The sequence below is a fragment of the Acomys minous genome (assembly GCF_964271855.1).
Source record: "Acomys minous genome assembly, chromosome: 2".
Taxonomy (NCBI): Eukaryota; Metazoa; Chordata; class Mammalia; order Rodentia; family Muridae; genus Acomys; species Acomys minous.
The window spans coordinates 59397483-59417038 of record NC_140484.1 but is presented as its reverse complement, the minus strand read 5'-3'; the positions used below and the strand labels follow the sequence as shown (position 1 = coordinate 59417038).

The 19556-nt window shown below is 51.8% G+C and overlaps 3 protein-coding genes across 3 annotated transcripts in view; 2 read left to right on the top strand and 1 right to left on the bottom strand.

Annotated features, from left to right (window-relative positions):
* The window catches only part of INPP5A (inositol polyphosphate-5-phosphatase A), a 192902-nt gene extending 190900 nt beyond the window's left edge, over window positions 1–2002 (top strand). The window contains exons 15-16 of the mRNA XM_084766895.1: window positions 521–608; window positions 692–2002. Of these exons, the coding sequence (XP_084623021.1) occupies window positions 521–601 (81 nt within the window). The 3' untranslated portion in view covers window positions 602–608; window positions 692–2002. The remainder of the gene's footprint in view (window positions 1–520; window positions 609–691) is intronic.
* Window positions 1–19556, top strand: part of ADGRA1 (adhesion G protein-coupled receptor A1) — a 319025-nt gene that overhangs the window by 23611 nt on the left and 275858 nt on the right. The gene's annotated exons all lie outside the window — the stretch shown is intronic.
* NKX6-2 (NK6 homeobox 2) lies at window positions 3609–5163 on the bottom strand. The gene is made up of 3 exons (XM_084766921.1): window positions 4507–5163; window positions 4254–4426; window positions 3609–4056 (listed from the first exon to the last, which is right to left on the bottom strand). The coding sequence occupies exons 1-3, from the start codon at window positions 4910–4912 to the stop codon at window positions 3802–3804; spliced, it is 834 nt and encodes a 277-aa protein (XP_084623047.1). The 5' UTR covers window positions 4913–5163; the 3' UTR covers window positions 3609–3801.

The following is a 19556-nucleotide window of genomic DNA, read 5'->3' as shown; positions in this document are numbered from 1 at the left end:
ACTGTGTGTCGTCAGCTGGTTATGGCTGAAGGCTGCGTCTCAAGTACACATTGGGACTGCGTTCCTGGCCTTTTATGCTGAGCTCATGTCTGTAAGAGTGGTAAGACATGTGTCACAGACCAGGTGTGCACTGACCATCTGTCCCCTGAATCCAGAGTGGCCCAGGGTCCCCAGTGACACTGAGGCCAGGTGACAAATCTCAGCCAAATTAGATAAGCTCACATCTTCCATATCCAAGGGCTCTGAGCTAGGGACACCGCATACCCTAGTCATGGGTACATACATCCTTCTGCGTGGGCCTTACCCCACAGTTCCTTACCCCAATTGCTGTCTAGCCCCCTCCCTTCCTTACAAGCACAAAGAGGGTATGTGGGTCCTTTCATGGCCCGGCTCCCAGCCTACTGTCTCAATCCGTGTTTTGTACACACGACTGGCCTTCACCTCCTCTGGACTCAGATGCTCAGGCGACGCCAGGGCCCAGACCTGTGCATGCTGACCTCCTCCTTTTCTCCCACTGCAGCCGGTGTTCCTGGCCTTCCGAATCGCACCTGGGGCAGGTAAACCTCACGCCCATGTGCACAAGTGTTGTGTCGTGCAGTGACGTGGTGGTAAATATGGCTCCTCCTTGCTCTCCTTTCTGCAGCTTTCTTGGTGTGTTTGATCCTTTAACAAATTACTAATTCCACTCCAGGGAAGAGGTGCCAGCGCCATGAGAGGATCCTCGAGAGACCTCCCTGTAGCAGTGTATCGAACTCACCCTCCTAACAGCTGCATCGGAACCCGCCCAAGCATCACCTGCGAGATGGCCAGCCGGCCCCACACTTTGCTTCAGCCTCCGGACCTCCGGAAAGCCTCACATACCTCACTGTCGTGTCTGTCACGTGACATTGTAGACATATTGGGTTTAATCAAGCCACAGTCCTATTGCCAAAACTCTAACAGACAGCAGAGCGCCTGTATTTTAGACTTCACAGTTTTCCATTTTTAACGATTGTCTGTGGAGGAAGCTTCTCCATTTAGAACCCCAGGTGTCCAGCGTCCCTCTCTGCCAGGAGGAGTGTGCCGGGCACTAGCCCAAGGCAGCAAGGCTGCCCTGTGTGCTCAAGCCCGAGGCCCCGAGGTCTGACTCTACTGCCATGTCACATGGCGTCTGAATCACACTGCAGCTGCTTTCCATTTTTATATATATAAATACATATAAATATATACTTTTTAAAAATAATTTATAAATCTTACCAAAACTTATGCTGAATATACTTTCCAGTATGAGTGCACGAGTGTCCTAAGCAGGCAGAACCACAGTCTAGTTGAATGGCGAGTCCATCAGCAGTCAGCACCAGTTCCTGAGACAAGATCTAGCAAGTGCCCAGGGGTGAGGGGCCCCTTCGGCATGCCTGTACTAGCAGCTTGTCACTCTTCTGCCTTTTTCTGTGTAATATTAAGAACTGAATGTGAAGTTTATAGCTAGCCTGGGTGTACCTTTTAAGAATTTTGTAAACCGTTTTGTCTGTCTTTTGTTACCGTTTTATGGTGCCAAGTATCCTACATTAAAACCATAATCTTGTGGGAGAATTAGAAGTAGCCTCGTCCACTTCCCACAGATTGCTTCTAGCATGGGCTGTGTGTAAACGTGGCAGAGAAGCGTCGGGTGATGCTGGGCACAGCCTGTTGCCCTTACTCACACCCAGCACTGAGTACCACGGAAGGCACCTGCGGAGCCCGCTGAGGAAACACAGCGTGCTTTTATTGACTTACTTCTGAACACTACAGTTCCTGGATGGGGTGGAGGCGAGAGTTAATGTCAGTTTCCCTAGAAATCACTGAAGTCCGGCCTGTGTCCTTGATGGCAGGGTCGGATCTGTGACTGCCATGGTCGCTGCTTGCCAATGTGCCATGTCCGCAGCGGTTGTCTGTGGGTTCCAGCTGTGGGTCCTTCCTCCGAAGGCCTCTGGAAGTGACTGCTCGGTTCCTAAGCAATAAAATTGATCATGGTGAAAACAGATCCTGATGCTTTGTCTCCTTGCTTCACCCTCCCGTGCCTTTGAAATGCTGAGTGCCAGGAGTGGCCTCCTTTGTGCCCTGTTTGCTAGCCTCCATTCTGATTCTGGGAATGTCACAGTCCCATTCTGCTACAGGGCACCAAGCCCTCAGAAAAATCACCTCTTGGACTTCTTTTTTTTTAACTGTAGTGAAAAAAGGCTGGTCTCACTCTTTTAAATGGAATTGTACAAATGCTTTTTTTTTTTTTTGCTTTGTACAAAACCTTTATCAAAATTTCTCTGCTCTGAACTTTGCCTGAGAAACAACACACTGCCCCATTTAAAAGAAAAAGAAAATCTTCCTTCCTTTTAAAGTCAGCCAGTGGCTCAAAAGAAGCATTTGACTTTGGTGAGGGAGCCATAGCACAGAAGGCAAAACAAAACGTTAAGCTTTTCATGGTTCTAATAAATATTTTTAAATGCCCTACAAAGAGAAATCTTGCAATTAGCTCGTTTGGAAATTGCACACTTACATCCATTGCTTTAAGGTGCAGCTGTGGAGTGTGGGATGGTGCGTGGGGTTTTGTGAAGCTGAAGACGGGTTTTTGCTACAGGGAACTGTAGTCCTGAAAGGTCCTACAGTGGAGAGGCACCAGGCTCTTACCTGGCTGGGCATGGGTCAGGGGCCTTACTGTGGGTCTAGCTCATACAGGAGTGACCTGGCTGAGGGCCCTCCAGTCAGCCTTCTAAGAAACCAGTGGTAGGTGTCGGGGCTGCTGACATAGGCTGCAGACTGTAAGCTCTTTAGGCAGGATTCACATTTCTGCAGTCCAGCTTAAAGCCACACTTTCTCCCAATGAAAGCCTGTTAAGACTGATAGCCTGGGGAGCAGAGCCTTATTACCCATAGCTGGAGTGTTTAGTAATTAATTATATTCAAAATATTTGGAATTCAGACTAAACGGGATAATTATTACAAAATACCTGTGACAGAAACAGGGACACTGAAGAACAGGGCACACTCATTGCCCCAAGTTGGAAAAAAAAAGATTAAAAAAAATTAGTATGAAGGCACCAGCTGTTTGGGGACAAGCCTTGCTGAACTTTGGGGAACCCTTCTAAAATGTTTTAGTGTCAGCCCCAACTTCATTCATTTGGGTCAAGGCTACCCAACGTGGTATATCTGCAGTCTCGGTGCAGTGGGTGCATTGGCCACAGGAAATGAAAATCATACTTGCTTCCTGGGGTCTCTTCCACCGAGTTCCCTGCTGATCTGGCTCCTTCAAGCACTGCGCTGCGGTGTCCTTTCCTTCCGGGGCGACGGAAGCTGCCTTGCCTCGGCCTGGGCTTCGGATGCTCAGTCTCATCATCACCTCTGCGCTCCTGCAGGCTGCCATCACCGTGTGCGCTCTGGGACCATCACTACGCGCTCAGCTTCTGAACCGAACGCGCGCACGGGCCCCGGGTTGTCATCAAGCACTGTCGCGCCCCCCTGCGCCAGGCTCTGACGCCCACCGGGAGAACAGGCTAGGTGGGGTCTGGAGGATTCTGCCTCCAGCCCGCCCGCTGGCGCCAGCTCCGTACGTAAGAAACACGATGTGCAGCCTTGGGAGCCAAGGCTCCAACCGGGACGTGTTAAATAATTTATTGATTATACAAAGTGACCGGCCCAAACCCCGCACTCCGCGCCTCACGCCGAGGCCGCGCCAAAGTCCGCTTTATAACTTATTCTGTAAAAATATATATACACACTGCGGCTGGGCGGCTGGCGTCGGGGCATGCCGCGCGCCCCGGTTCCTGGGTTCTCTGGCCTGGCCGCATCCTCACAAGGCGTCCCCTGCGCTGCCGCCGCACGGGCTAACCAGCGCCAAGTTCGAGGGTTTGTGCTTTTTGAGAAGCCGCGTGATCTTTTCGTCGTCGGAGTTGGGGTCCAGGGGCCGGTTGTACTCGTCATCGTCCTCTGCGTCTGAGCCACCCACCTTCAGCTTCTCGGCATCCGAGTCCTGCTTCTTTTTAGCCGACGCCATCTCTGCCGCGTGCCGTTTGCGCCACTTGGTCCGCCGATTCTGGAACCACACCTGGGGGATTGGAGAGGGACCATCAGGCAGGCACCGAGGATTGCTGCACCCGACCAAAGCACTCCCGTCCCGCCTAGCACTAGCGCTTTCCGCGGTTCGGCCGCAGCCGAACTGCCACTAGCAGGCCAAGCCGTTCGCAGGACGCGGGCTCCGGGCCCCGCCTCAATACTGCTGGACCCCAGCCCCTTCGAGCTCACCTTCACCTGGCTCTCGGTCATGCCTAGAGAGTAGGCAAGCCGCGCGCGCTCTGGGCCTGCCAGATACTTGGTCTGCTCGAAAGTCTTCTCCAGCGCGAAGATCTGCTGGCCGGAGAAAGTAGGCCGCGAGTGTTTCTTCTTGCCATCCTTGTCCAGGACCCCGCCGGCTTGGGCTGCGAAGAAGAGCCGGTGAGCGCAGTCCGTGGCCCGCGCCCAGCCCCTTTCCTCACCGCATCCCGCGCGGGCCACTTACCCGAGCCGGCCAGGCGCGGGTCCCTCCAGGGAGAGCCCTGAACCACCCCAGGCCAGAAGATGGGCGGGCGCCCAGGCAATTCCGCCAGCGGCTTAGGGTAGCCCCGTGCCACCGCGGCCGCGGGCCCGAAGTAGACACCTGCAGACGAGGCGAGCCCGTTGAGGCGGGGCAGACCTCCCAGGAGGCCGCCACCCGCTGCGCCCACCGGCCGCCCTAGGATGTCGCTGATGCCATGTGGAGTGCCTAGAGGCAACTGCGCGCCAAGGCTGCCTAGGGCGGGCGCCTTGAAGCCGGCCGGGCCCTGCAGCGCGTAGGGGAACAGCGACGTCTTCATCTCAGCCATGTTGTGCAGCGCGGCTAGCGGCGCGCTGCTCAGAACAAACGCTCCCGGGCGGTTAGCGTCCATGGGCGCCGCCGCCTCCGACCCGGGCGCCCATCCGGGCCCCGCTGCCACCGCCCGCGCCCGCCGGCTCGGGAAGTTTGCGCTCGGCGCCGACGGGCGCCGGCTGCACTGGGACGCGTGGAACGCGTTCACGCGGACGCCGACGGCCCCCGCGGGAAAGCGAGAGGACCGACGGCTGCTGCGCGGAATGGGCGACGGTCAGGAATACTAGGGTAGGTGGCGGCGGCAGCTCCGGGGCCGGTCGGAGCGGCGCCGCGCGGGACGGACGCACTGATAACCGCGGGGCCCTGGGCGCGGCGCGCGCGCTGATTGGCTGTAGGCACTGAGGACCAGGCCATTGGCCAACGTCCGGCCCGTCTGCGCGCGCCCCCGCCGGCCGTGCACTCCATGAAGGGCCCATTAGCACGGCAGGTGCCTCCGGGGCTGTAAATTTGCCCCCTGATTTATCTCCCCAGAGATGAAATAAATCCCGTTGGATGGGAGTTTAGTTAGGCAAAGGTTTTAATGGGAAAATCAGGAAAAAATACGAGAACATATTTTATCGACCGAAAGAATGCAGATTTCAAGATCCACTTCGCAAGCTCAGTATGCCTAGTTTAGGGAAGAGCCTAGTCAGGGGGCAGCCACGGTCAAGAGCTTCATCCTGTACCAGGGACCAAGCCCTGTACTGCGACTCCTTGGCTTCCCCAGCTGTTGGTGTTGCAAGTTGTCGTGAATTTATGGGTATCACTTTTCTGGTGGGTTCTGAACGCAAAAGGGTAGTGTGGAGTGATTAGCTAGATTTGGCTTGCTCAGATCTGTTTTTTTTTTTTTTTTAAATCTGTCAACAGATAGCTCCAGGCAATGTCGGGACAAGGCCAATGGCCCCAGTACACACACACCCTATTACAGCATGCTGTCCTGCCCTCCACGTCCGAAATCCTTGAAGTTGGCTGGGGTATCTGAGAAAGGACAGGTTTTCTGATTACTACGCATTCACCAGGGAGGTTAGCTGAGCCCACAGACTGTGAGATCCAGGACCAGGATTCGCCTGCCCGCGGCTTTTAGGCTCAGGCAATGAGGCCCAGAAAGCAGCGGTCTCAGAATTCAAAGTCCAGGATGAAAAGAGCACCACACTCAGTGGCTTAAGATGGGTGTGCGCTTGCAGTCTAGTGGGCAGAACAAGGGCTATAGACCGACCTGTGGGGCCCACTAGGCCCTAATTCCTTTTCGTGTAGAAAAGAATTCAACTGCTGAGTGGTGAGAGGATGTAATTGAGATTACAGCCCTGGCTAGAGCAGCCGGGCACGGTAGGCTCCGAGGTTTCACATTGGTACTTTTCTTCCGTCTTTTTGGGTGGTGCTTACTGTTAACCTCATTATACCTGGTATTGGTTGTGGTACAACCTGTGGGAAAAAGAACCGACTGTTTCCTGTCCTGGGGAATCTAGGTAGAGGCCCCGTGTCTTTTGGGGCAGTTTGTTAATAATAACGACTTTCCCTTTTTGCCCTGGTCTCCAAGGTTTTTTGTATTATGGACGAAAGTGATCCGAATGGCTCCACGTAGAGGCCTAAAGTCCAGTCCCGCTGGTCCTCTTAGAAGTCCACTTTCGTTTTGTTTTTTGTTTGTTTGTTTGTTTGTTTTTTTTTTTGGTTTTGTGGTGTTTTTTGTTTTTTGGTTTGTTTTTGTTTTTGTTTTTTTACAGTTAGTATCGAGGTCTTTACACCATGGGTCTCCATTAGGTCAAGGCTTGGAAAGCCACTTTATAGCAGGAACTGGAAATAAGTTCTGTGGTCGCCCCTGACTCGTGCATGACCTGGCATCTGAAAGACCTTGCGCGAGTGACCCTCACCCATCCTCCCGTACGCAGTGGCCCCTAGCGCCTAAAGATTTCAGTGTACTGGCTTCCTCGGCTGAGTCTGCACTCTCAAGATCTATTTGGGCGCGGCCAGCTACTATCGGCCCAGGAGCTAGGCTCAGTTCCCTCTGGCGCGGAGCACACCGCCCTCTGGACCTCTTGGCTACCGACTGTTCCTAGGACCTCAGAGCTACTTCCCTCCAGTCCTTAGACCAGCCCCTGTCCTCGCTCTCCCTCCATTTCGATTACGACCGCGTGTGCTCTGAGGATCTGGCCATCGGGAGGACAATCCTGGTATAGTGCGGACTTTTCTGGGTTCGCAGGACCCAGGGAAGGAGGCTAGAGCCTCCACCTATAGAGAAGAGGAACCCAGAGCTGTGAGTGGCAGGGGGTGGGGCGGGAAAATGGGGGGCGGGCCGAGTGGGAGGTGCTGAAACCCTCCCACCTCACCCCAAGCCGACTCTGAACTCGCTAGGAAGAGCGCGGGTCCTCCGAACAAGTGTTCCGAGAGGCGCGTGGCTAAAGAGGGCAGGTATGCTCTGGCCTCTCGCATGCTCGCGGAGCCCCAGGCTGTGGGGTAGGAGGCGTACCGGAGTTCCGTGCTCGAGCCTTGGCTGTTCTCGATGCCTGTCCCGGCCTCGTTAAATCTGGGGAACGGAGAGATCTTGAGTCTGGGTCGCCGTTTTGCTCCGTGGCTCTGGATCTGTGCACACCTATTGACCCACTCCAATTGCGTCCGAAACCCGCAGTGTAGAGAGAAGGGAGCCTTGCTCCCCTGGGGTCAGAGACTCGGGGTATGGTGAGGCCACTGTGCCGCCGGATGAATGAAGGAGTGCGGGCTGAGGGCTGAAGTGAGTCACTTTCTGCAGGCGCTCTCTGCTGCCTAACGCGTCAGGCAAGTTTCCTGTCCTTAATAGGGCTGGGCACTGAACTGCTTTCCCCCAGTGTAGCCGGCCATAATTGAGGGACTAAACTGCCTCTTCCCCACAGAGTTTCCACCTGCAGGAGCTTCTACGTCCCCAGGCTCTGCCCTCTGGGTTGGGCCAAAGGTGATGCCCCCTCAGCGACCCACCCTCGCGTTCCAACTGGTTGGAAGGGTACTAGAGCCTGCAGCCTGCCTTCGGAGAAAGCAATCCCTGGGGGCTCCTTACGTGTGGATGTGGAGAGGTTCGCCACCTCCTGGTCTTGAAGAAAATGTCTGATAAGGAAGATGGCTGGAAGACCATTTGTTCGCCACCTGGCACTTTACTTAGTCTATGTGTACTTGTTGTGAACCGTTGTGTGCCTAGTGGTCCTGTCCTGGGTGAGTGCCCTGGAGCTAGCTAACTGACTTACAGGACCCCTCACCGTTTGCTGGAGGGGCGAATGGAATTTAGTTAGGGGCGGGTAGAATTGGTGACCCACCTGGAGTGAAAGGGTGTCTCCCGGAAGCCGCCCTGTCAGTGGGTTCGTGGGAGGAGACTGGTTTTGCGACTTGCAAGCTGGAGAGACACCTAGACACTAAGGAAACAGTTGGCTAGGAATGCTCTAGGCAGCAGCTGCTTGCTGCCCAAGGCTCGCTCGCTCGTCTTGGCAGCCCTTAAGTAGCTTTATCCTTTGCACAGGTGTGAACACTTCCCAAAATGTTTGTGAGTGACTTAATAAACAGGGTTCTAGACTTGGGGCTCGCCAGCGCGAGGGAAGGGGGGGGTGCTTTCACCAGCCTGGTGTGTGTGTGTGTGTGTGTGTGTGTGTGTGTGTGTGTGTGTGTGGTGGGGGAGAGAGGGAGGGAGGGAGAGCACACAGTGCAGCTGTCAAACATCTGTGCAACGCTCATCTCGTTCGACTTAAAAGGGAAGAGGCGAGATACAAAGGATTTGACAAAGGATTTGGCGTGAAGAAGATCTTCTAAGATGGCACCCCGCCCTTCAGAATTTCTGTGACTTTTGAGGAGTGCTCTGGGGTTGCTGAAAGCCAACAAAATGAGAAAATGGTTGCCCCTTTCCCCAGCGCCCTCTAGTGTCGTACCCCCACCACAGCCGACTAAGGGTGCAGGTCCTGGGGTAGGGGTCTTTTCCTTTCTTCTCCCACCTGCTCAATTCCTGCCATCTGCCTTGACTCCCTTTCCAGTAGAGACCAATGTGGACCCAGCTGAGGCCCATGCTGGCACTCCAGGTCTCTTGTGGATGTGGCGCCCATGTCTCTGGGACTGGATAAGTGCTAATTAAATAAGCAAAACCTATGCCAGAGCAGTGGGTTCCAAAGGGCTCCAAGGGCTGGGTGGTAGCCCACACATTAACCACAGCAACGAGGAGGCAGAGGCAGGTGGATCTTTGTTGAGTTTAAGGCCAGCCTGGTCTATATATCAAATACCAGGCCAGCCAGGGCTAGGGATTCCAACAAGGCAGTGTCTCAAAACAAAAACAAAACAGTATGTGGAGGCTTCATCTGAGATCCTTCTGCTGCCAACAGTTGTTAAAAGGGAAGTGTGGAAAGAGATGGGGGACAGGGAGGCAGCACTCCCCAGCAAGGGGTCCCAATATACAACTGAGCCTGCAAGGAAGGCTCCTCCAAGGGGGGACCTCTGCTGAAACAGCACACATCTGGGCCTGGGACTCAAGAACAGTTGGAAGCTAAAGGTGAGCTAGGAAGCAGGCTTAAGGCAGGATGGAAGTTAGCCCTCCTCTTCTTGACAAGAAGCCACTTGAGCAGCAGGAAGAGCTGGAGAGATCCCAGAGTTAGGGGAGGGGAAGCCCCCTGAGTTTGGCCATGGAGGTCAGGGTTCCCTGTCCTTTCCCCAGGCCTTCCGGCTTTGCTCAACTCGGCCAGGCATCTTCTGCCCTGTGAGCCCACCCTGCGCTCCATCCCACCTCCTCACGCCAGTTCTCTTCTTCACAAGCCTTTTGTGTGTTTTTGATATGTGCAGCAGCTTCCGAGGAAATGTAGTGAACTAGGGATTTTTTTTTTTTTTTTTTTTTTTTTTTTTTTTGGTCATCCAGTTTCTCCCATGACTCTGCTGAACTGACTCCACCTTCTCCACCTTGCAAGTCGCAAAACCTGCCAACAGCATCCAGGAGCCTGTGTTCAGCAGCACCTGTGGCCTCTGGCACACTCTTCCAGCAACCTGAACTGTGAGCGATGCTGGTCTCTGTCAAGCCTGTTTTCCTATAGCTCTCTGGGTTTGAAGGTCAATCCAGGCTGTCGGGAGCAGCAGAGCAGCAGCGTTTCCAGAAGGAAGGGTGAGGAGGGGACCTCGGTCTGAGAAGCTCTTCTTTCCCATGTTTTCACAGAGGTCCTGGGCGAAGAAACTGCCCTCGCACTGGGGCAAGGATGGGTTAAGAGCCTGTGGGAATTGGTATTCTATTGCAGGGCAGGAGATTATCTTCCCTGCTTCATGGAGGATGCATTCACAGGTCCCTGCTTGCCCGTGCATGGGGGTGACCCCAAAAGGGCAGCTGATTGCTAGGGAGTTAGCTTTGCCTTGTCAGACACTGGATGGGGAAGAGACTGTGGTAACCTCAGGACTACTCCCCACTGGATGCCTGGGATGCTACAGTGGTGTCAGATCATGTCCTGGACAATGACTGAGGGAGGCAGGTGGTCAGAAAGTCACAGATAGTGTGAAGGTCCTCACAAGGATGTGTGGCACCTCTCTCCAGCACACCCAGGTGCCATCCAGGAACCAGGAGCTCCCGTCTGTGTGCAAAGAAGAGGCTAGAACTCCTTGGTTTAGGTAGTCAGGGTAGGTGTGAAGGTGCAAGCGGCCTCTTAGGAGCCTAAGCTCTGGCATGGAAGTGTCGAAAGGCCTCCTCCTGTTCAGCCTCAGCCCTGCTAGGAGACATTCATTTCTGTAGTCTCCAAGAATGATGCAGTGTATACATCATCTATATGGTGTGGCTGCAGCTGACTTACACACAGCCCTGGGGACCCTAGTCCTCAGGTGCCTGTGGCTGCTACAAGGTGCCCAGAAAAAGGCTTCACTCTCATGTATTGGATGCCTTTCTCTGGGAGGATAAAAAATCTTTGGTGCTTCCAACCCTCCTGGGATGCTTACTATGTTTGGGCTTTGTCCCCAGTCAGTTGATTCGTTGGTCCCAACCTAGCACTGGCACCACCGGGTACCAAGCTTCAAGGACCTAATGACCCTGCAAAGGTGGCAGATGGATGCTTGTGGGTGTGGTGTTTGATGAGGGTCTGTTTCAAACAAAACTGAGCCCTGACCTCATCTCCTGTTTCCTCTGGCTTTGGGTATCCAGACCCTTTGACTACTGTGACTTTGTTGAAAAGTACCTGGCTCTCATTTGGAGAACTGTGTATCTACCTCCTCTACTGCTGTATCCAAGCAAGATGGGCAGCAGCCCCCCCCCCAACCCTCTCCTCTGTGGTGGAAAACCAGAAATGAGAAGCAAGGGGGGGGGGGAATCCAGGGAGCAGAATTGCCTAAGTCACAGGAGGGCCTGCCCTGGAAGCAAATGGATTTGCTGTGGGACTGCGAAAGCCTGGAGGTGGAGAGGGCTACTAAGGCATCCTAGGAGACAATCACATGCCACCCAAGGTGCACTCTCCTGTGGGGGTCCAAGAATCTTGTCTCCTTCAGGGAAGGACAAAGAGAAGAGGCTGTAAATCACAGCGCAAAGCTAATTCCCCAGGGCCTCTCAGGCACAGATGTGCAATCGAGTGTAATGAGCTCTCTCTTGGGGCCTCCAGGGGGGTGGGGGTGGTGGTCTGACCACGTGCCACAGCAGCTAATTGAGTGCCGAGCTTGGTAAAAGATTTGTGTTAAGGCTAATGTTCTGGCCATCACTGCTGTGATGCAGGCATGGAACTGAACCAGCTTGGGGGAATGGCAAATTGTATGTGTGTGTGCACACGTGCGTGCGTGTGTGTGTGTGTGTGTGTGTGTGTGTGTGTGTGTGTGTGTGTGTGTGTGTGTGTGTAGGATTCCAGAGAAGCACTTGGCATGCTTTCAGTCAGGGGCAGAGCCATCTTGGGGTGGAGGTGCCTTCTGAGGCACACAAACTCTAAGTGTCTTAGGGTGGTCTTTCCTGGGCATCCTCATGCAAAGCCCTGAGCCAGGGCTCCCTGCAGCCCCAGTTGCCCATGTTTGCATTGGGAATGACCAGTGGCAATCACCCCTGATGTACATAGTCTAAGTATTCTAGCTTGTAATTGCTCTTTCCCCAGTCCCCAGGCTTTTGTCCACCTTCCTATTTTACTAGATGGGGGATGGGCACCGTGCAGGGTGCGTTCTTGTAATGGGAGTTGGACAGTAGGCAAATTAGTAAGTTGGAGGCTGACTACCATGTACCTTGGAATTACACCAAGGGGATAGTGTTCTGTGACTGAGGTCACCGATGGGGAGGGGGGAAGGGGCGGGTGGGCGGTGCTGTTTGTTCTGAAGACAAGTGTGACAGCATATTATTAAGGGTGGAAAGTGATAAGAAAGTGAACAGAAACCCTCTGGTCATAAACAGTCAATGCCCTGCTTTTCCCCAAGTGTTCCCATCAGCTGGTAAAGATGGTGGATTCTCTGCCCTGAGAAGTGTGGACACCGTGACAATTACTAGGGCAGACCACACCCTATCCTCGAGACAGATACCCCAGTTAACCCAATGTGGACACACTTGTTCAGATTCAGTGACTACCATCAAGTGACCACCATCACAGGAGAGGTCCAAGTGTGAACAGGAAGTGCCCACAAACATGCCAAGCTGGAGAGAGCAGCATTGCCTGTCTGATGAGCCATTTCTAAAAACATGCCCAGTGTTTCCTTAAGTAGGCTTACGGTTTTCCATTGTGAGATAAACTGCATTTACTCCGATAAGGTCTGGAAGCCCCTGAGGCCACCACACACTTCCAGGCAGCTGCCCTGCAGGACTGGTAGGCAGACATCCTGAGCTTCCATTGCTACTCAGCACAGGGCTTTCTTCCTGGGAGCACGTATCACTCCTATTAATAAAAAACAATAAGCGTCCAGGTCTTCAGAAATGAGCGCAAGACAAGTGGCTCGTTCTCCGTGACGGATCAGGCCCTGTCTGAGTGTTCCTGGAAACGTTGCATTTGTTTAAGCTCAAAGATGGATATGAGTGAGGTTAAGTTCAGACAGACCCAATTGCTGTAGCCATAGATTTCTCCATGTGCGCATGCGCATATTTGCATGTGTGGGTGCACATGCCTGCGTGCATGTGTGTGTGTGTGTGTGTGTGTGTGTGTGTGTGTGTGTGTGTGTAGGCAAGAGGGAAATACACTCTTGAAATGAAGACCACACAGAATATTCCTGCCCTGTGAGTAACAACATAATCAGAAGAAGGAAGACTGAGTTATGAGGGATGGAGGAGGACAGTGGCCAGATTCAGGCCTAAGAAGCTGGGTGTCGGGTGAGGTCAGCCTGGGGAACCCCTTCCACCTCTAACCCTAGCTCGTCCCTGGTACATCGCCATACTCCTGGTGAACCTGCCCAGGACTGCGGAGGTCTGGTTTCACCCTGCTGAGTCAGCTGTGCCCTTTGCATTGTCTTTGACCACTGTTTGTTTTTTGTTTGTTTGATTGGTTTTTCGAATAGGGTTTCTCTGTGTAGCCTTGGCTGTCCTGGACTCACTTTGTAGACCACGCTCGCCTCGAACTCACAGCGATCCGCCTGCCTCTGCCTCCCAAGTGCCGGGATTAAAGGCGTGCGCCACCACGCACGGCTCGTTTTTGTTTTTTTTACTTCTCTGAGTCACAGGGGAGGAAGTGAATAAACGTGTTCCCTGACACCTGCATCTTCCCCTAATAGCCTGGATCTGTCTTTATTGGGGGACTTCACCCAGATTGTGCCTAGAGTGAAGTGTGGTGAAGCACTCTTGGTGCCTGGGTCTGCTGTGAGTCGGGATTTTGGGTGTGAGTGAGCTTCTCGGGTGGAGTTAAACTCTTGATCCCTGCCCCCATCCTGCCCCCCATCCCCCACCCACCACCACCACCACCAGGAGCATCATGGGATTTACCCTGGGAGTCCAGTAGTGAGACCCTGCTGAAAGGCCTCTAGCAATCTGTTCTAGTCTCTTGGCTCATTCTGTCTTCACCTGTGTCTAGTTTTGTAATCTCTTCAACTCTACCGGTAAAAATTGCTTCTGAATTCTACTGAACTGCCTCTCAACTCACTGACTCAACCAAACCAGCCTGGCTAGAGCTCAGGGATCTGTATGCCTCTGTCTCCTGAGTGCTGGGAATAAAGGCGTGTACCACCGTGCCTGGACCTAAATTTTGATTTACCTGAAACTTGCTCTATACCAAGCTGACCTTGAACTCAGAGATCCGCTTGTCTCTGTCTCCTGGGATTAAAGGCGTGTCTGTATTCCAGCCGGATCACACAGACCTAGAAGGTCTTTGGATGGGATCACTTGTCAGAGCAGCCATGTTCTGAATTAAAATTTGTTCCTCTACAACTATCTGCACTCAGTAACCACTGACCTTGGAGGAAGGTGGTAGCCAGGCCCAGAGCAGAGATGCTGGAAGGAGGCAGTCTGAACTCGGGAACCCAGTGTTGAGCCTAATGTACTGACATGTTGGCTGTCATCACACTGCCTCTCTGGCCAGGCCACTGCAGACTTCCCACATGCTTTGAGCCTGTCATTCTCACCAGGTTTCAGGGCACAGCTTCAGCATGGTCCACAGTAATGAGGTGGTGGCCAGAACCCATTCCAAATGTGGCCTCCAGGTGGCAGTGAAAAGCCATCCTGACAACATGACCAGCCCTTCACTAGTCACACCTGTAACAAATGGAACAGAAAGAAATTGCGTCCCAGAGCAGCCGGACCCCAGAGTCACCCTAACACAATAGCTTCTTAAGTTAGGAAAATTTGGCTTTTTATATTATTATTGTTGTTGTTGTTGTTGTTGTTGTTGTTATAATTATTATTAATTTTAGGAAACCATGTGCTAAGGTAGCAGTTGTCTTCCTGTGTGCTGCCATGAAGTAGCAATGATATAATTTTATCACTGGGGGGTCACCACAACATGAGGAACCAGATTAAAGGGTTCCCAGCATTAGGAAAGTTGAGGACCATAATATGCTTGCCTGCTCTGGGGGCCCCTTTCTTCTGCTGGGTTAAAAAAAAAAATACCATGAGATTTTCCTCAAGACAAATGCATTTTCTTACTTACTGACTGATGTGGGAGGGCCCCAGCCCATGGTTGGTGGTGCCCTCCCCTGGGCTGTTTGTCCCGGATGCTATAAGAAAACAGGATGAGCAGGCCAGTTAGCAGCATCCTTCCACGGCCTCTGCGTACAGTTCCTACATCCAGGTTCTTGCCTTTAGTTCCTGCCTGACTTCCCTAAGTTACAGACTTGGAAGCTGTAAGGGGAAATAAACCCTTTCCTCTTCAAGTTAGTTTTGGTCATAGAGTTTTATCACAGTGAAGGGAACCCTAACTTGGGTATAGGGGCACCCCATCCATTCACCCAGGTATCTCCGGCAAAGTAGAGAATGGGAGGAAGTTAGGCCCAAGGTTTGTAGCACAGAAGAGGTGGCACAAGACACTAGAAGGAGCAGACGGGTGTCAATTACTCTAGGCTCTCAAGAGGAGTGCCCACGAAGGCTGGCGGAGGCACTGTGGGCACTGCCTGCGGTCATCGTGCTGTGAACTGGAGGGGAGCTTCGGGTAGGTCTTGATGAGCGCCCCAGATACCGTTTCACCTTCCCCTGGAGTTCTCATTGGTGGATTTATAGTAGACCTAAGCTCCGTGGGTCCTGCAGGACTAAGTGTTCTAGCAGGGCACCTGTACACAGTTTATTCAGGCTTAAGGCCCTTGGTGACCACACAGCAGGCTATTCCTATGGAGCCCAGGAGAGGAGGTACGCAGCAACGGATGGTATCAGGGTCAGCCGTCGGAGAGATTGAGACTATGTGGTTACTGGACCTTCTCGTGGGTGATAGAGGCTTGTTCTGGTTTTTTGTTTGTTTGCTTGCTTGCTTGGTTTTTTTTTGTTTTGTTTTGTTTTATTGTTTTTCAAGGCAGGGTTTCTCTGTGTAGCCTTGGCTGTCCTAGACTCACTTTGTAGACCAGGCTGGCCTTGAACTCACAGTGATCTGCCTGCCTCTGCCTCCCGAGTGCTGGGAGTAAAGGTGTGCGCCATCACACCTGGCGTCTTGCTCTAATGTAAGAGTGAAAGCCAGATTCAGAACACATGCAGAGACAACGTGAAATTATAGGCATGTTTCTGTCCGCATTTTCCAATTTAATTTTGTAGCTCAATCAGATCGTACAGGGGAGCTGCTGCATTTTCTAGAGAAGTTGTAGAGAAGTCTGGTCATTATAATTGATCCCATTTTTTTTTTATGCTCTACTCCTGCTTTGAAGGGTTCACAGGGAGGGGAGTGGTGTCCTCCGGGGCACTGTAGAGTTTTCACAGGCATACAAGCAAACATCTGTGTGCCCTAAAGACAACTATGTTTCACATAGAGGGTAGTGTGCTATGTGCCTCTGGGCCCCTGTCAAATTTCAGTCTTTATTTAAGCACTGTCCTCCGGAGGGATTCATGAACTGACTCCATCCTTTGCTAGCTAGAGGTAAAGTGATAAGGAAAGGGAAGAAGAGAAGAGATGAATGGGTGGGGGGAGGAAGAAGAGGAGAGGAGAGGGGAGGGGAGGAGAAGAGGGGAAGGGAGGGGAGGGGGAGGAGGGAGGGGAAGAAGAGAATCAGAAGCCAGAGGTTTGGTCTGCTCAGTCAGCTCTGTGCAGAGTGAGCTGGTGGGGAGCAAGAGTATTATAAAGTCAGGAAACCAAATGGTAAGGTGGTTTGATAGTTACAAAACAGTACTCTATTTAATGAATTGGCTTCATTAGTGGACTAAAAGAAAGAAACACCTACACAATTATTTTTAAAATACTTCACAAGAGGCATTTGGTGACGGAGACTTAAGACTTTTAAATTCTTTTAAAAAGTAGGAACAGAAAGGACCCTCCTTAAATTGAGAGAGTATATTTTAACCCCACACCAAGGTAAGCCAAGGAAGGTGGCACATATACCCTCAGCACTCAGGAGGTAGAGGCAGGAGGATTATGAATTGGAAGTTGGCCGGGCTAACATCGAGAGACCCCTATCTCAACCTTCTCTGCCCCCCAAACTCTCCATGGAAACTACACTTTTAATAAGGGAATTTTAGGCCATGGGGTGAGTGCCTGCCGATGCTGCTGCCATCTTATGTGGTCACGGGCATCCTGGTCATTGCAATAAGAAAATGAGAGGCATGGGGCCCAAAGGGAAGATATATGCCGTTACCACTTGCCAGTGATATCAGTTAGCTTCTAGTTGGAATTGACACGACATCCCATCAAGTTTCTGAGTAAATGAGCTGGTGGAAAGAAGCCATCAACATTTCTTTATAACAATAACGGCACTGAGAGATGTGATAGAAAACATTTACTTATAGTAATTGTAAGAACTATTAAGCCTCTAGGCAATAGCAAAGGGCGTGTGCAAGCTTCATGGGGAAGTGTTGTAATCAAAGGCCAGAAGAGCCAAGAGACTGGGTTGAACCTGATAGTGCAACATAATGTATTCCTCCTGGATATGAAGAGATTTAAAGATAGCTCACAGCCAGGGAAATTGCAATCAAAGGCCCAGTAACACATGGGAATCTGACAGACTGGTTGTAAATTTTACATGGAAGAGCTGAAGTCCCTCATAGCTGAGGTAAAACACTAACAACAATGATGGTGACTAGTAACCAGATCTTAAGGCAAATTACAAGGCCACAGTGATTAACACCAAAACTGTATGGAGACAAGCACAGTGGCACATGTAATTATGCGGTCAAGCATGGTAGCTTGCAATCGCTGCACCTATGAGGTGGAGGCAGGAGAATTGAAAATTTCAGACTAGCTTGAGCTACGTAGCAAGAACCTATGTCAAGAAATTAAGGGCTGGGTATGTAGTTCAATGATAGAGCTCTTGCCTAGCAAGTACAAAGACCTGGGTTCGATCTCTGGGATGACAAAACCAAACCACACCAAACCGTCACAAAGGGAAGCAAAATACAAACCACAAGTGTGGCTCTAGCCCTGGATCCAATGCTGACAAAAGGACTCTGGGGAAGGGGAAAAGCAAAATGCAGGAGGCATCATCAGCAAAAGGGAAGGGCAGGCAGTTTGGTCAGCAGGGCTATCCACACTGGCCTGGAAGGTGAGGTGGGTCAGCATCTCTGGTTATCACCATTGGTATCCCATGGGCCATCTCATAGATGCCCAGTGGAGTGGTTTGAATGGGCATTTGAAACACCTAGTCCCCAATTGATGCTGCTGTTTGAAAAGTTTGGGAGGTGTGGCCTCACTGGAGGAAGTAGCTCGGTCACTGGGCGTGGGCCTTGAGGTTTCAAAGCATCTCTGCTTTCTTTCTGCTTATGGTTCAAGATGAGCACTCTCAGCTTTTGCTGTTTCCTGCTTCCTTCCATGCTTTCCCACGATGACAACTTCTTATTCTTCTAGTACATAAGTCAAATAAACCATTCCTTGGTTTTTTTGTTGTTGTTTTTTGGTTTGGTTTGGTTTGGTTTGGTTTTTCGAGACAGGGTTTCTCTGTGTAGCCTTGGCTGTCCTGGACTCACTTTTTAGACCAGGCTGGCCTTGAACTCACAGAGATCCACCTGCCTCTGCCTCCAGAGTGCTGGGATTAAAGGTGTGCGCCACCACACCCGGCTTTAAACCATTCCTTCTATAAGTTGTCTTTATCATAGTGTTCTATCACAGCAATAAAACAGTGACGAATACACTCGGCCCACAAACTCCTGTGGTCCCCAGCCCTGGCCTTGCATTGTTTTCATTCATCAAATACCTCTCCTTCTCTCCCCCCCCCAGCCCCTCCCCCCTCCAGGCTGGGATGCGTACCTGCTACTGCCCATGATGAACAATCTCTCACTTCCCCTCTGGGTCTGGCAAGATTCTTCCCTGTGCTCCACAGGATAGAGAGAAACAGCTGCAATGAGGCTGGACTTGTGGACTTGCCAGCACTGGGTGGCTTTGGCCTTAGGGGCTGAGTATGGTTCTGCTTTGGGGGCAAATTTGTGGCGTCTTCAAGGAGCTAGAGGTTGAGCACTGAAAGCCAGCACATCGACCTACTATTGCCTCCGAGTGCAAACTACGCTCGGTGCTCAAGTGTCTTAGTGCACACACACACAGAGTTGACAGAGAAAGAAATAAATGCCCACAGGGTATTTTGTTTCATTTCTGCCTTGCCCACCTTCACCATTTCAAAGCTTTATGTGCTTATTAGCTTTAATTTCTCTTTTGTTTCAAGACAGGGTTTTTCTGCATAGGCCTGTCCAGGAACTTGGTAGAGATCTACCTGCCTCTTGCCTCCTAAGTGCTGAGAGGCTATGCTGGTTACATTTTGTTTATTTATTTTTTGTTTTTTGTTTGTTTTGTTTTGTTTTTGTGGCTTTGGCACAAGCTAGGGAAGAGTGAACCTCAACTGAAAAAAATCCCTCTGTCAGATTGGCCTACGGGCATGTCTCCGGAGCATTTTCTTGATTGATGACTGATGTGGAAAGGCCCAGCCCTCTGTGGGTAGTGCCAGCCTGGGCAGGTGGTCCTGCTTTAACTAACAAAGCAGGCTGAGCAAGCCATGAGGGCCAAGCCAGTAAACTGCATTTCTCCATGGCTTCAGTTCAGATCCTACCTTCAGGTTCTCTCCTTGAGTGCCTGCCCTGATTTCTCTCAGGGATGGAATGTGACTTGAGAGACGTAAGATGGGATCAACTCATTTCCTCTGGTTGCTTTTAGTCACGTTCATAGCAGCAACAGATAACAAGGACACCTTTCAAAACTGAATGTTTGGGAAGGTCAGCCTAGCCC

What these genes read in the sequence shown, in the direction of transcription:
- NKX6-2 (XM_084766921.1), bottom strand. Translation starts at nt 4,912, where the DNA reads ATGGACGCTAACCGCCCGGGAGCGTTTGTTCTGAGCAGCGCGCCGCTA. An exon ending in CCCGCGCCTGGCCGGCTCGG is followed by an intron (nt 4,427 to 4,506) that starts GTAAGTGGCCCG and finishes TCTTCTTCGCAG; the next exon opens with CCCAAGCCGGCGGGGTCCTG. An exon ending in TGACCGAGAGCCAGGTGAAG is followed by an intron (nt 4,057 to 4,253) that starts GTGAGCTCGAAG and finishes CCAATCCCCCAG; the next exon opens with GTGTGGTTCCAGAATCGGCG.